General features: G+C 39.2%; 1 protein-coding gene across 1 annotated transcript in view; it reads right to left on the bottom strand.

The window, feature by feature from the left end:
* The window catches only part of LOC133549397 (insulin-like growth factor 1 receptor), a 219,681-nt gene that overhangs the window by 6,776 nt on the left and 196,780 nt on the right, over positions 1-16,125 (bottom strand). The window contains exons 17-20 of the mRNA XM_061894772.1: positions 14,570-14,674; positions 12,328-12,487; positions 12,111-12,240; positions 2,684-2,818 (exon numbers count right to left, since the gene is read on the bottom strand). Of these exons, the coding sequence (XP_061750756.1) occupies positions 2,684-2,818; positions 12,111-12,240; positions 12,328-12,487; positions 14,570-14,674 (530 nt within the window). The remainder of the gene's footprint in view (positions 1-2,683; positions 2,819-12,110; positions 12,241-12,327; positions 12,488-14,569; positions 14,675-16,125) is intronic.

Below are 16,125 nucleotides of genomic sequence, written 5' to 3'. Positions count from 1 at the left end.
GGTTGTATTTTTTTCTCTAAAATTGTCTTTCTGAAAGTTATAAGAAGCAAAGTAAAAAAATAAACACATTTATTTAAACAAGTGAAGACCAAGTCTTTAAAATATTTTCTTGGATTTTCAAATTCTATTTGAGTTTTGTCTCTCTTAGAATTAAAAATGTAAATAGTAAATAAATAAAAAAAATAAAAAAATAGAGACAGCTCACTGGTAAGTGCTGCTATTTGAGCTATTTTTAGAACAGGCCAGCAGGCTACTCATGTGGTCCTTACGGGCTACCTGGTGCCCGCGGGCACCGCGTTGGTGACCCCTGATCTATATACATCCATCCATCCATCCATTTTCTACCGCTTGTCCCTTTTGGGATCGCAGGGGGTGCTGGAGCCTATCCCAGCTGCATTCAGGCGGAAGGCGGGGTACACCCTGGATAGAATATATAAAAAAACTACTATTGAGTTGTATCATTATTATTATTATTATTATTTTGTATTGTTTACCACTTTGCATCAGTGCTGCTAACAAATGTTTTAAATGTGTAAGTGCTGTCCTCCCTGTGTTTCGACGACACCACATGACTTTCATGTCAATATTGCTATTGTTGTTATTATTATAACACACACAACTAATAAGAGAAGCATGAGCAGCGTCATGGAGATGACGCTGGAAGGCAGGCGGAAGCTCCGGAGTAACCTGACTGCTGCTGAACTATCTGTTGATGTGTAAACAACTTCAGGAAACTATGAAACACTGCAGGCTGATCTGTGCCTCGGCTGGACGGCATCATTAATCATAAATCATTGCAAAATGAGTTTGGGTCAGTGCAATCACAACTACCTCAGGATGGAGAAAAGTCATAAATGGAAATGGAATATTTAAAGCTCTCCAAACAACTGTGACTGTTTGTCCAAGCAAGATTAGTGGGACAAGCCGCTACACTTTACTGCCTAAAATGTGCTTGTTTTGCTCTTTCTTATTTTTTACCAAGAGTTTTTTGCGTGCTTAAAAACAATAAATGTATTTCAACACTTTTCGATACTTTTCCAAATAGTGGGCACCACAAAAAAAGATTATTGGTTTTATTTTAACAAAAAATCTTAGGGAACATTAAACATATGTTTCTTTTGTCCTTAAATAAAATAGTGAACATACTAGACAACTTGTCTTTTATTAGTAAGTAAACCAACAAAGGCTCCTAATTAGTTTGCTGACGTATGCAGTAACATATTGTGTCACTTATTATTTTATTATTTTGTCAAAACAATGAAGGACAAGCCGTATGAAATGGATTATTAATCTATTTGTTCATTTATTATTAATATCTGGTTATTTTCCGTTTCAACATGTTCTATCTACACTTCTGTTAAAATGTAATAATCACTTCTGTTGTTTGGATACTTTACATTAGTTTTGGATAATACCACAAAGTTAGGTATCAATCCGATACCAAGTAGTTACAGGATCTTAAATTGGTCCTCATGTGTCCAGGGACATATTTCCTGAGTTTATAAACATAATAAGATTATTTTAAAAGGAAAACAATTTTTGTTATGATAAAAAAATTTACCGTACTTTTCGAAGTATAAGTTGCTCCGGAGTATAAGTCGCACCTGCCAAAAATGCATAACTAAGAAGGAAAAAAACAGATATAAGTCGCACTGGAGTATAAGTCGCATTTTTGGGGGAAATTTATTTGATAAAACCCAAGACCAAGTATAGACATCCATCCATCCATTTTCTACCGCTTATTCCCTTTGGGGGTCGCATCATTCATTCACACCTGGTGGTGGTAAGCTACATATGTAGCCACAGCTGCCCTGGGGTAGACTGACGGAAGCGTGGCTGCCAGTTTGGGCCTACGGCCCCTCCGACCACCACCAATTATTCATTCATCATTCATTCACCGGGGGTAAGGGTGAAGTGTCCTGCCCAAGGACACAACGGCAGCGATTTGGATGTCAATAGGTGGGAAGCGAACCTGCAACCCTCAGGTTTCTGGCATGCCGCCCCTGTAGAGGCTAAAACTATTCTTTGGGTATAAAAACAAAATTGTAAGAAAAATATAATAAAAGTAAGATAAGTGTAAAGCAAATAAATACATGACACAAACTAAGTTTAACTTTTTTTTTTCGCCTCCTCCGTCGGACTTCAGCCGCACTGTTTTCAGGAAATCGACTAAATTCCCTCTGTCGCCCCCCTCAGCAGCCCCTCGTCCCCCAGCACCACCTCTGTAACACAATCCACACACTCCTGTAATCAGGGCAACAGTCATGTTGCCATAGAAACCAGAGGTTTGTGTCTGCACAACACAAGCTCCCCCCACGTTGTTTTTTGTCTTTTTTCCTTCCACTACTTGTAGTCTCTCGCCGTGAGCATTGGGGGGGCAGAATGCCTCCTTTTTGAGGTCAGAGAAGAAGAGGAGACGCGCACGTCAGGACCGTGTCCTCGAATACGCAATTTACCGATGGGCGAATTAGGAATGAGCTAACTAATCCCGTCCTCCGTCACACTGTTAAGCGGCAAGAATGAGGGTCGCCCCTTCTATGGACCGGGTCACACCGCACTTTGCCGTAGCTGACGCGCTGAAAACTTCGCCTCAAAATAGATGACAGAAGAAAGCAGGCTGAGGGCGCTGAGGCGACACAACCTTCCATTAACCTGCAGCGGGGGGAGAGGGGGGAAGACTCACAGCATGTCGGGACAGTTGTCAGGCTTGTCCAGGAGTCCTCCCTCCATGACGAAGCGCAGCACCTGCTCGTTGGACATGCCCTGATAAGGCTGCTCCGCCAAGGTGGCGATCTCCCACAGCACCACGCCAAAGGACCTGTGGGCAAAACATGGCGTCACTGCACACAATCTCACTTTACAATGGACGACTCGCAGCCAATTAGACGAGGGAAGGTGCATTGGAAGGATGGCCTGCACCACCATCAGCCCTATCTAGTCTGCTGCCTAATGGGCTACTGGGGAAATAATAACAAACCACAGTTTACATTGCTTTCATTTATTTCACATAATTCCCATTCCCACTGAGCTACAATGTTGATGTAAACAGTGTAATGTACATACCAAGCCACTAGATGTCACTAATATAAACTGTATATAGTACGTACTTGCTAAACTACATATAGTACGTACTTACTGACAACAAGCTATCCATACACTTAGGTAAAACGGAATCCAACCTTAAGAAAGTCAGTGACTTCACTATTAAAGTGGGTGACATTGTTATCACCAGGAAAGATGAGATTACCTAACTAGGTTCCATTCTAGAGGCTAATCTTTCCTGTGATAAAATGGCCACCAACGTAATCAAAAAGGTCAACCAAAGAACGAGATTCCTCTACAGAATCTCCTCTCTGGTCAACAAAAGCACCTTGAAGATTCTAGCGGGAACTCTCATTCAACCCTTTTTCGATTACGCTTGCACCTCCTGGGACCCCAGCACCTCCAAAACCCTCAAATCTAGACTCCAAACATCCCAGAATAAGCTAGTCCGGTTACTTTTAGACTTACACCCCAGATCACACCTTACTCCAACCCATTTCTTCAAAGTGGGCTGGCTCAGAGTGGAGGACAGAGTAAAACAACTTGCACTGAGCCTAGTCTATAAAATCCGCTACACCTCCCTAATACCGAAGTACATGTCAAACTACTTCCTTAACGTAAATGACCGCCATAAACACAACACCAGGGGGAGTTCCACAAACCACGTTAAACCCAGATTCCGATCTAACAAAGGTCTTAACTCATTCTCCTTTTATGCCACATCAATGTGGAATGCACTCCCAACAGTTATAAATGTAAGTGCATCTCTATATTCCTTCAAAACCGCTCTAAAACAACACCTTCAGGCAACTTCAACCCTTTACTAATACCCTCCTCCATTCACATCCCGTCTCCCTGGATTATAAATAACCTAATGTAAATAATCAAATGTACTTCAAATGTATTTACTTGCTCTTATGCTATCTGAACTCACTATGTTCTCTGCTGGCTGTACATATCCTACCAAGTAAGACCTACACTGTTTCAATGTCCATTTCTCTGTTGATGCAATTGTTGATGACTGAAGTACTGATATCAACCAAAGCTCCTCATCTCACCCCCCGGATTGTAAATAATGTAAATAATTCAATGTATATACTATGATGATTAACCTGTGTGATGGCTGTATTATGTTGATAGTATATATTTGTACCATGAATTGATAAATGTGGACCTCGACTTAAACAAGTTGAAAAACTTATTCGGGTGTTACCATTTAGTGGTCAATTGTACGGAATATGCACTGAACTGTGCAATCTACTAATAAAAGTATCAATCAATCAAAAAGCACCTTTTCCACTTTCCTCTACAATGATGGCGTTATTTGTGACTATTTCTTGATGATTTTTAATAGAATGAAAGTCCAAAGAACACCTCAGGAAAAGTGAGAAGTAGGGCTGGGCAATATGGCTGAAAATGACATCACGATATACCTTTTTTGTATTGATCGATGCTTTTTATGACTTATTTAAGCCTGTCAATAAATACAGGGAAACATTCTCCAACTTACTAATGGTTCTACTTATTAGTAGAGGGAGTGTCTGGGAGCCAGGTAGGATGAGCGCGGCTAAGATAATACTATTAAAAAAGTAGATTTGAAGGTAGTTGCAGATTTGAGACACTAGATGGCAGTAATGTATAATCTATTGAACACTACACAGTAGTGATGGGTTGATGAGGCTTCATGTATCGTTTCGACACATTGCAAAATATTAAGTGGTATAGCTCGGTTGGTAGAGCGGCCATGCCAGCAACTTGAGGGTTGCAGGTTCGATCCCCGCTTCCGCCATCCTAGTCACTGCAGTTGTGTCCTTGGGCAAGACACTTTACCCACCTGCTCCCAGTGCCACCCACACTGGTTTAAATGTAACTTAGATATTGGGTTTCACTATGTAAAGTGCTTTGAGTCACTAGAGAAAAAGCGCTATATAAATATAATTCACTTCACTTCACTTCAAAACTGTATTGACACTGTGTCAATACTGTGTCACCAAATACTGACATCTGCTGGACATTAAAAATCCCTACAGGCAACCTATGGACCGACTCAACTGACACTGATTTTATGACCTAGTATATACAATAATATTAACCAAATCACTGTATTTCATTTAGGATTATTTCATATCTTCATATAAATAAAAATATTTTTTTATCTTTTTAAGATACAGTCAATAAATAATGTGAACATGATTGATTGATTGCTTGATTGAAACTTTTATTAGTAAATTGCACAGTTCAGTACATATTCCCTACAATTGACCACTAAATGGTATGCACATGTATCATAACATGGAAATCTAAGAGAACGTGTTGTGAATGAGGATACTTGTGGACTGGGAATTGTATTTTTATTTTTACATGCGCTCTGAATACGCACTGTTGATTGATTGATTGATTGAAACTTTTATTAGTAGATTACACAGTACAGTACAGTATATATTCCGTACAATTGACCGCTAAATGGCAACACCCCAATAAGTTTTTCAACGTGTTTAAATCGGGGTCCACAATAATCAATTCATGGTAAAGAGGTAATGGGTTCGAGCTGGATTTGAACAAGTGCCCTAAGGAACTCAGCATGAACAACTACAATCCTCCACTCTACCAACTGAGCTATCGAAGAGATTGTTTGTTGCCCCTTTTTAATGTAACCAATAGGATGTTTGTGTGGGTGGGACAATGCTAGGAACTTTGAGAGAACAGGATGAAACGACAAGGAAATGAACACGAATATGTTTTTTTTCCGATATATGCTCAAAATATTCCCACACGGTGGAAATGATCTCCGAGTACGATGAATGACAAATGACTAACGACAGAAGCGCGGTGATTCTGTTGGCAGCAGCATCTTGTTGACAGATGTGCTTCCTTACAAACACAGGTTGGCGCGCAGGTGCCAGTGCGACACAGTTCGCGTATCGGTCACGTGACCAAAACAGCTCATGATCGGTCACGTGACTTTCTAAGAGCGGTACGTGCACCGACACAGGGTTTCGCTCTATGAGCTCGACGCATGCATCAATGTTGCCAGACCCATCACTACTACACAGAGTGTTTGGGAAGCTGCTCATTAAACCTACACATTGGAAGTGTCAGGATGTTGCCGTTCAGTCTGCATTGAAACCAGCAAAACTAAAGACAAGATTCTGTTAATGAGTTGATACATCAATATATTACAGTTTCTCTTCTCACTCCATGCAGAGAATCCACAGCAAGGCAGAAAGAGGGCACAACCAAACTCGAGAGTCGATACTGTTACGTGTCCCTCCCATTGCTCAGAGTCACTTCGTGTTTTCTTTTTTGCTAGGTTCCCAGAGCGCAAGTGACTTCATGAAACAAATTTTTTATTTTTTTATTTTGTCATGAAAAAGGGAGGTTTTTGTCATGAAAAAGGGAGTTTTTTTGGGTTGGTGCACTAATTGGAAGTGTATCTTGTGTTTTTTATGTTGATTTAATTAAAAAAAAAAAAAAAACATTTTTTTTTTAATTAAAAAAATATATATATATAAAAAAAATTCTGTGGCCCAGTACCAATCGAGCCACGGCCCGTTACCGGTCCGCGGCCCAGTGGTTGGGGACCACTGCTTTACACCACTTCATCCAACGCTTTGCATTGGTCTTGGTGATGTATGGCTTAGATGCAGCTGCTCGGCCATGGAAACACATTCCATGAACCTGTCTGCGTACTGTGCGTGGGCTAATTGGAAGGTCACATGAAGTTTGGAGCTCAGTAGCAACTGACTTTGCAGAAAGTCGGCGTCCTCTTTGCACTATGCGCTTCAGCATCCTCTGAGACCTCTCTGTCAGTTTACGAGGCCTACCACTTGGTGGCTGAGTTGCTGTTGGGTTCCCAAACTCTTCCATTTTCTTATAATAAAGCCAACAGTTGACTTTGGAATATTTAGGGGGCAAGAAATTTCACGACTGGATTTGTTGCACAGGTGGCATCCTATGACAGTTCCACGTTGGAAATCACTGAGCTCCTAAAAACGGCCCATTCTTTCACAAATGTTTGTAGAAACAGTCTCCATGTCTAAGTGCTTGATTTTATGCACCTGTGGCCTGCCCAAGTGATTATGATCATTTGGATGGGTGGCCAAATACCTTTGGAAATATAGTGTAAAATATATAATATATAATACATATATACAGTGGGGCAAAAAAGTATTTAGTCAGCCACCGATTGTGCAAGTTCTCCCACTTAAAATGATGACAGAGGTCTGTAATTTTCATCATAGGTACACTTCAACTGTGAGTGACAGAATGTGAAAAAAAAATCCAGGAATTCTCATTGTAGGAATTTTAAATAATTTATTTGTAAATTATGGTGGAAAATAAGTAGTTGGTCAACCATTCAAAGGTCTCACTGATGGAAGGAGGTTTTGGCTCAAAATCTCACGATACATGGCCCCATTCATTCTTTCCTTAACACGGATCAATCGCCCTGTCCCCTTAGCAGAAAAACAGTCCCAAAGCATGATCTTGCCACCCCCATGCTTCACAGTAGTTATGGTGTTCTTGGGATGCAACTCAGTATTCTTCTTCCTCCAAACACGACAAGTTGAGTTTATACCAAAAAGTTCTATTTTGGTTTCATCTGACCACATGAGATTCTCCCAATCCTCTGCTGTATCATCCATGTATCCATGTATCAATACTTTTTTGCCCCACAGTATCATAGTTTTGTTTTGTTTTTTGTTTCTTTGCCCAATGCGGCCCGCAACTCAAGAGGTTTGAACACCATTGATTTAAGAGTTTAATAGACACTTATTTGTAGGCATATTTGGTAATATTCACTTTATAAGCGTGCAATAACCAGACATTGAATTTTCTTTCATTAAATGACAAAATAATATTACAATCGTGTGTGTGTGTATTTCAGATACTGCAATATTTTAATTTGTAGCTCACATGTTGATGATTAAACTGTAATAATTAAGATAATGGATATTAATGGAGCGTAAAAATGCATCTTGCTTTAAGATAATGTCAACCAGCTTTTTGCTATTAACCTGGAACATGTACAGTATTGATATTTAATAAGCGCATGGAGTCAGAGTGACTCCTTCAGCTGGCAGCCGAAGTGTTAAAATATTATTGGCTGCGTGCGTCACAGTTGCCGGACAAGAGTTCTTGCTGCACGTACTGTACAGCAGACGTCACCTCACTTTTTCTCTCTGGGCTCCTCGCTGTGTGAGACCACCACAAACTCACAGATGAAGAAATTCTTCCCGTGACTGACACAGACCGCAATATTTGTACGCTTGTCTTGCAAGTTTTCTTGCAGGTTTTCACCACCAACACACGCACGCACGCACGCACGCACGCACGCACGCACGCACGCACGCACGCACGCACGCACGCACGCACGCACGCACGCACGCACGCACGCACGCACGCACGCACGCACGCACGCACGCACGCACGCACGCACGCACGCACGCACGCACGCACGCACGCACGCACGCACGCACGCACACACACACACACACACACACACACACACACACACACACACACACACACACACACACACACACACACACACACACACACACACACACACACACACACACACACACACACGCACACAGAGCGCGCTGACAAACACTCACACACACAGCGGGCAGGCTCCTTTTCTGGGCGAGCTGACAAAAATAGTCACCTACTTTGTGGATTGTTACATCAAACATGATCCGAGCGACATCAAACGGGGAAGATGCAGTTTGCGACGCAGAAGGGAGTTTCTGCTGGCACAGCAACCGCTCATTTGGAAACATCTGGAGGAGTTTAAGGTCCATTCTTAAGACCTGACACATGGGACACTTAAGAGTTGGGAAACAAAAGATTGCTAGGGAGCTGGTAAACACGTCAAGTTCTCCTCAACTATGTTGTTGTCCAGGAAAAACACATTAAAACTTCATAAGCAGCAGCGAACATTACCAAGGACTGATTTCAAGGGAGATATGACAAACTAAACAGAGAGGGGTCTGCCCATGCGATATCGATAATGGAGCTTTGAGTATTGACCGATACTAATACTGATCTGATACAATGTCAGCATGACTCATACATAGGCCTACAATTATTATTTTGCAGTGCGGAATCATAGAATATTTAAATGAGAGTCTATATATATAAATAATAAATGTATTTAATATATATATATATATGTATATATATATATATATATATATATATACTGTATATATATATATATATATATATATATATATATATATCCATCCATTTTCTACCGCTTATTCCCTTTTGGGGTCGCGGGGGGCGCTGGCGCCTATCTCAGCTACAATCGGGCGGAAGGCGGGGTACACCCTGGACAAGTCGCCACCTATATATATATATATATATATATATATATATATGGGCAGCACGGTGGCAGAGGGGTTAGTACGTCTGCCTCACAATACGAAGATCCTGAGTAGTCCTGGGTTCAATCCCGGGCTCGGGATCTTTCTGTGTGGAGTTTGCATGTTCTCCCCGTGACTGCGTGGGTTCCCTCCGGGTACTCCGGCTTCCTCCCACTTCCAAAGACACGCACCTGGGGATAAGTTGATTGGCAACACTTAATTGGCCCTAGTGTGTGAATGTCAGTGTGAATGTCAGTGTGAATGTTGTCTGTCTATCTGTGTTGGCCCTGCGATGAGGTGGCGACTTGTCCAGGGTGTAGTGAAGTGAAGTGAATTATATTTATATAGCGCTTTTCTGTACACCGCCATCCGCTCGATTGTAGCTGAAATAGGCACCAGCACCCCCCCTCCCCCGCAACCCCAAAGGGAATAAGCGGTAGAAATGGATGGAAGGATGGATATATATATATATATATATATGTAGGTGTGGGAAAAATCACAAGACTACTTCATCTCTACAGAACTGTTTCATGAGGGGTTCCCTCAATCATCTCCTGATGAGATGAAGTAGTCTTGTGATTTTTCCCACACCTACATATTGCGCTCTACCACGGTATCGAGCACTATTCTCTGGATAATCCAATCAAGACATATATATATATATATATATATATATATATATATATATATATATATATATATATATATATATATATATATATATATATATATATATATATATATACACACACACACATATACATGTATCCAAAATGGATACATGGATGATACAGCAGAGGATTGAGAGAATGTCATGTGGTCGGTCAGATGAAACCAAAATATAACTTTTTCATATAAACTGAACTTGTCATGTTTGGAGGAAGAAAAATACTGAGTTGCATCCCAAGAACACCACACCTACTGTGAAGCATGGGGGTGGAAACATCATGCTTTGGGGCTGTTTTCTGCTAAGGGGATAGGACGATTGATCCGTGTTAAGGAAAGAATGAATGGGGCCATGTATCGTGAGATTTTGAGCCAAAACCTCCTTCCATCAGTGAGAGCTTTGAATGGTTGACCAAATACTTATTTTCCACCATAATTTACAAATAAATTATTTAAAATTCCAGCAATGTGAATTCCTGGATTTTTTTTTCACATTCTGTCTCTCACAGTTGAAGTGCACCTATGATGAAAATTACAGGCCTCTGTCATCATTTTAAGTGGGAGAACTTGCACAATCGGTGGCTGACTATATATATATAAATATATATATATATATATATATATATATATATATATATATATATAAATATATATATACATATATATACATATATATATATATATATATATACTTATATATATATATATATATAATATACTTTTGTACTTCTTTAACTCCTTGTCCTTGCAAGTGGGAAACATGAGGGTTTAAAAAGTCCACTACTTTTTTCCTACGCTTTGAATCCTGCGGCTTTTAACAATTTATGGATTTGTCTTCACTAATGGCCATAATCCAAATAGTTTTCATTAAACACAAGCAGAGACATTGAAAAAGTGTGTTAGTCTGTGCTATGGCACCATATTTTGGACGAGTTTGCTCACTAAAGGGCCTGCGGGGTGAATGTCTTCAGTATTTACTTCTGTTTAATGCTTTCAACTGGAAGTACAAGTGCCCGTTGCATCTTGAAGTTGTACATAGTGTTTCTATTTGTATGAATTTATTCATTTGCATGGAACAAAAACAATTCTTACTTACTAAACCGTCCCATGTGTGATGTCATGGGAGTGTTTTCATGCATATTTTTACGTGGTATTTTAAGCTAGCGTTGTTAGTATTAGCTAATATGCTAAAACGTTTACGGGTGTCTGTGTTAGTATTTTTAACTTACAATGGTATTCTTTTTGTACTGTTCCAGTTTCACAAATTCCTCAATATATTCACCAAAACAATACTGTTGAGTTATTGAGTCTTTTTAGCTGATTGGAGAGCTAGCTTCAGCAGCTAGTGGGTCCATGACGATGACTTCTGTTTTGTTTGATCAGCTGTTTTCGGTCGTGTTACAGGCACCGTTTGGAAACAATTAAGGTATGTCAATTATCATTTATAAATTTTTTCTCTGTACATAACTCATTTTACATCGTATATATCAGCGCCTCGTAGTCCGGTAAGACTAATATATGTAAAAATAGATTTTTCTTCTAAAATTTATCGAGTGCTGCTCGGTGCGCTCTATAGCCTGTAAAATACAGTAAATCTTTTTTTTTCCCCCTTAGAGTGTTTGGATCTACTTCATCACATTCACATATTTTTGGATGATATGTATATCTGCCTCTAACTCTTTATAATACTGTGACATCTGCGCAGCTGGTGAAAAATGGACTCTAGCAACTGAATGATGGCCACCTAAGCGTCTGCAGTGGACATTTACTTTTGATATTTTTCTTGTATCAGGAATTCCACATTTTGGAAAAAACTAAACAAAGGTCCACTGCAGATGACATTTAAGTGCATTTAATATTTTGACCTACGTTGGACTGGTTTTAACATGTAATTAAGTAATCAAAAGGTTAACAATATCAAATAAAATGGTCTCTACATGTTTTTCTGTTCTGCAGATGTGGAAGGGAAACGTTTGCACTACCTGCTGCAACCAGCAGAGGCACTGTTTATTATAATGCCAATTCTCCTACCAGACGTCAGACATCGTAGTAAATACGCCGTCCTTCAGCGACTCCGGCGACATCCAGCGAACAGGCAGCAGGCCTTTTCCTCCTTTTCTGTAGTAATCCGTCTCGTAAATATCTCTGGTCATCCCAAAATCTACAGGTAAAGAAGAAGAAAAGAGAAGCTTGGCGATGAAGCTCATCAACTCATCCGTGAACTAAAGTCCTTAAATTGATAGCTCACCTCCAATCTTCACTGTGAAGTCTTCCGCCACCATGCAGTTTCTGGCAGCCAGGTCTCTGTGGACAAATTTGTTGGCATTTAGGTAGGCCATGCCGTCTGCGATCTCGCCCGCCATCTGGATCATCTTTTTGAGCGGGGGTAGGACCTGGACTGTGGAGTTCTGCAAGGGGAAGAAAGTCAAGGTGAGGAGAGTCACTCAAACCATTATGTCCTATTATTACTGGTTGTTCATGGGAAATATATAAACATCACCTTAACATTGACACATACTTTACCTTCAACATTATTAGTGTGCTAGTATGAACTGAAAGGCACAATGAGATCATAGCGTCAATGAGTGTTTCTTAACCATTGTTGTACCCTAGAGCAGTGGTTCTCAAATGGGGGTACGCGTACCCCTGGGGGTACTTGAAGGTATCCCAAGGGGTACGTGAGACTTTTTTTAAATATTCTAAAAATGGCAACAATTCAAAAATCCTTTATGAATATATTTATTGAATAATAATTCAACAAAACATGAATTTAAGTTCATAAACTGTGAAAAGAAATGCAACAGATAGATTTTTTGTGGACATGTTCCATAAATATAGATGTTAAAAGATTAATTTTTTTGTAAAAAAATGTTTAGAATTAAGTTCATGAATCCAGATGGATCTCTATTACAATCCCCAAAGAGGGCACTTTAAGTTGATGATTACTTCTATGTGTAGAAATTTTAATTTATAATTGAATCACTTGTTTCTTTTCCAACAAGTTTTTAGTTATTTTTATATCTTTATTTCCAAATAGTTCAAGAAAGAGCACTACAAATTAGCAATATTTTGCACTGTTATACAATTTAATAAATCAAAAACTGATTTGATTGATTGATTGATTGATACTTTTATTAGTGGATTGCACAGTTCAGTACATATTCTGTACAATTGACCACTAAATGGTAACACCCGAATAAGTTTTTCAAAATGTTTAAGTCGGGGTCCACGTTAATCAATTCATGGTAATTCATAATGACATAGTGCTGCATCTTACTTCTTTATCTCTTTTTTTCAACCAAAAATGCTTTGCTCTGATTAGGGGGTACATCACTGAAAAAAGGTTGAGAACCACTGCCCTAGAGGGCTGCCAAAAAGATTGGTTTCTCAGCTGTGGTTCGCAAAGGCCGCAGCGTTACTTAGGTGTAATACACTTTTCCACCACTTGTGACAGTAATGACATCCATCCATCCATTTTCTACCGCTTATTCCCTTTCGGGGTCGCGGGGGGCGCTGGCGCCTATCTCAGCTACAATCGGGCGGAAGGAGGGTACACCCTGGACAAGTCGCCACCTCATCGCAGGGCCAACACAGATAGACAGACAACATTCACACTCACATTCACACACTAGGGCCAATTTAGTGTTGCCAATCAACCTATCCCCAGGTGCATGTCTTTGGAAGTGGGAGGAAGCCGGAGTACCCGGAGGGAACCCACGCATTCACGGGGAGAACATGCAAACTCCACACAGAAAGATCCCGAGCCTGGATTTGAACCCAGGACTGCAGGAACTTCGTATTGTGAGGCAGACGCACTAACCCCTCTGCCACCGTGAAGACAATGTCAAACAAACAGAAGAAGTCCGGAGCTAAAATCATAGAGAAGTTTCTTAAGCGTAATACTTATGACTAAAGTGGTGTAGCTGTATTTTTATTGGCACACTAATTCTATAGACAGTTTTGTTAAGAAACAAACTGTATTTATTATTATTAATTTGCTGTGTGTACAATTATTTTTCATCAGTTATTTAAGAGTCTCTTCGTATGCAGTATATTTTATTTAATACTTTTTCTACTAATCAGTCTTACCTAAGCCTAAGGTTTATGTGTTTAATGCGTATATAATAATATTTGTGACTAACACATTGTTTTATGCCATTTGACAAAGTGGTAAACCTTACATAGGTTAGATATAATTATTGAATAAGGTTAAAATCAAGAGTAAGATTACTAATTCAGTGTTAATGTTTGAGTGGGACGCAGGCTTTTCTGTGGAAGAAAAATTGGGCTGAAAAAGGTTAAGAACCTGCTGTATATCATCCGAAGTACAGCAAAAAAAAAGCTGTCCAATGACGTAATTCAGGTCTATACACGTAAATAAGGGCAATCTAAAGATCAATAATGCCAACACTTCGATTCAATCAATTCTATGAGCCATCTTGATCCCAAGTCTGTGAAAGGCTGCTTTAAAAAGAAAAAAAAAAACCTACTTCTTTGCGTAGAGAACGCAGATGGCTCTTGAGATCGCCACGGGTCATCAGTTCCATAATCACCAGGGTGGGTTGTCCTTGAGAGACCACGCCCAGCAGCCTCACCTACACCAATCACAATACAGCACAGTTCAAAACATTACCACTAGCATTTAGGCCCTACTATCATCAGCATAATACTGAATAATATACATTCTTATTTTCCCTGAAGGAAATGTTAACAGACGCTGAACAGAATATCAGTAATAAATGAGCCAAGAAGAGGGGCAAGATTAAATAAACCCTGCTTCTTCCTACTACTTTTCGGACAAGTAGAAATTTGTAAATAATTATTTTATGACGCATGTTCAAAATCAACTACAGTTGTCAAAAAACACGTTAACTTATGTGATTAATCACAAAACATTACTGCATTATTCATGTATACATACTGCAAAGATGCATGAGGAGACTCCCAGCGTTGGACTCACTGGTACATTTGACTCAAAATAAACTCAGACTGAACTTGAGCTAAAACTGCTATCAGCAAATAATGACGTGCATTCTAGTAAAGCATTTAAAACATCTTCCTGTTTGACATTCTGACAAAATAATTGCATTTGTGTCCAAATGTTGGGGTCTTTTGTTAAGTTATTTTAAATTATGCAAGATGTAATTAATCATGACGAATCCAAATTCAAAAGTATGACAAGACATTCCTTCTTTTTTATCCCAATTGCTTATGTCCCTTTAGTTTTCGATTTTTTTCTAGTCAGACAATTTTTCCGGTACAATGGAAGGAATTTCCATCCATTGTGCCGAAAAAAAATTGTCTGACTAGAACATTTTTTGAAATTATACATTATGAGCAAGAATACATAATTAATGATGTACCTTTTATAAAATAGTAGCATGTTAAGCAGGAGCTGTGTATGGGTAAGGATTGCAAAAAAAGCTCTGCTTCTTCCTACTCCTTTTTGGACAGTTTGAGTTGTGTAAAAATGATGTTTCTTGTTGTAATCTTGTTATGCAATATAATAAATAATAAAGAATGTTAAATAAACACATTTATTTGTATTATGTTTTTTTAACACAGACAAAAATGTAAACATTTAAATACAATTTTGAATGCCAAAACCATTGCCTTGATTATTAGTACTTGCTAGTACCTGATTTTGCAAATGTAGTACTGTAAACAGAAAATAGAACTGTGTTGAGTTGAGTAGGGACCATGCAAAGAAAAGGTCCATTACAAATGTTTAGTAATGTAGAAAATATTGAATTAAAAATTAAATATCTTATTACCAACCAGACTAAAAGCAATGAAGCCTTCCATTAGTCTGAGAACGATACCACTAGGACAGGGGTCGGCAACCAAAATGATGAAAGAGCCACTTTGGACCAAAAATACAAAAACAATTATGTCTGGAGGCGCTAAAAAATAAAAGCTATATTACATACAGATAGTGCCATGAGATATAAATTGAACTATGAGGACTTAAAGGAAACTAAATGAGCTCAAATATAGCTACAAATGAGGCATAATGATGCAATATGTACATACAGCTAGCCTAAAT

The sequence above is a fragment of the Nerophis ophidion genome, linkage group LG03 (genome assembly GCF_033978795.1).
Source record: "Nerophis ophidion isolate RoL-2023_Sa linkage group LG03, RoL_Noph_v1.0, whole genome shotgun sequence".
In the NCBI taxonomy this organism is placed as follows: Eukaryota; Metazoa; Chordata; class Actinopteri; order Syngnathiformes; family Syngnathidae; genus Nerophis; species Nerophis ophidion.
Note: the sequence above shows the minus strand (reverse complement) of the source record. Positions and strands in the feature narration are given on the sequence as shown.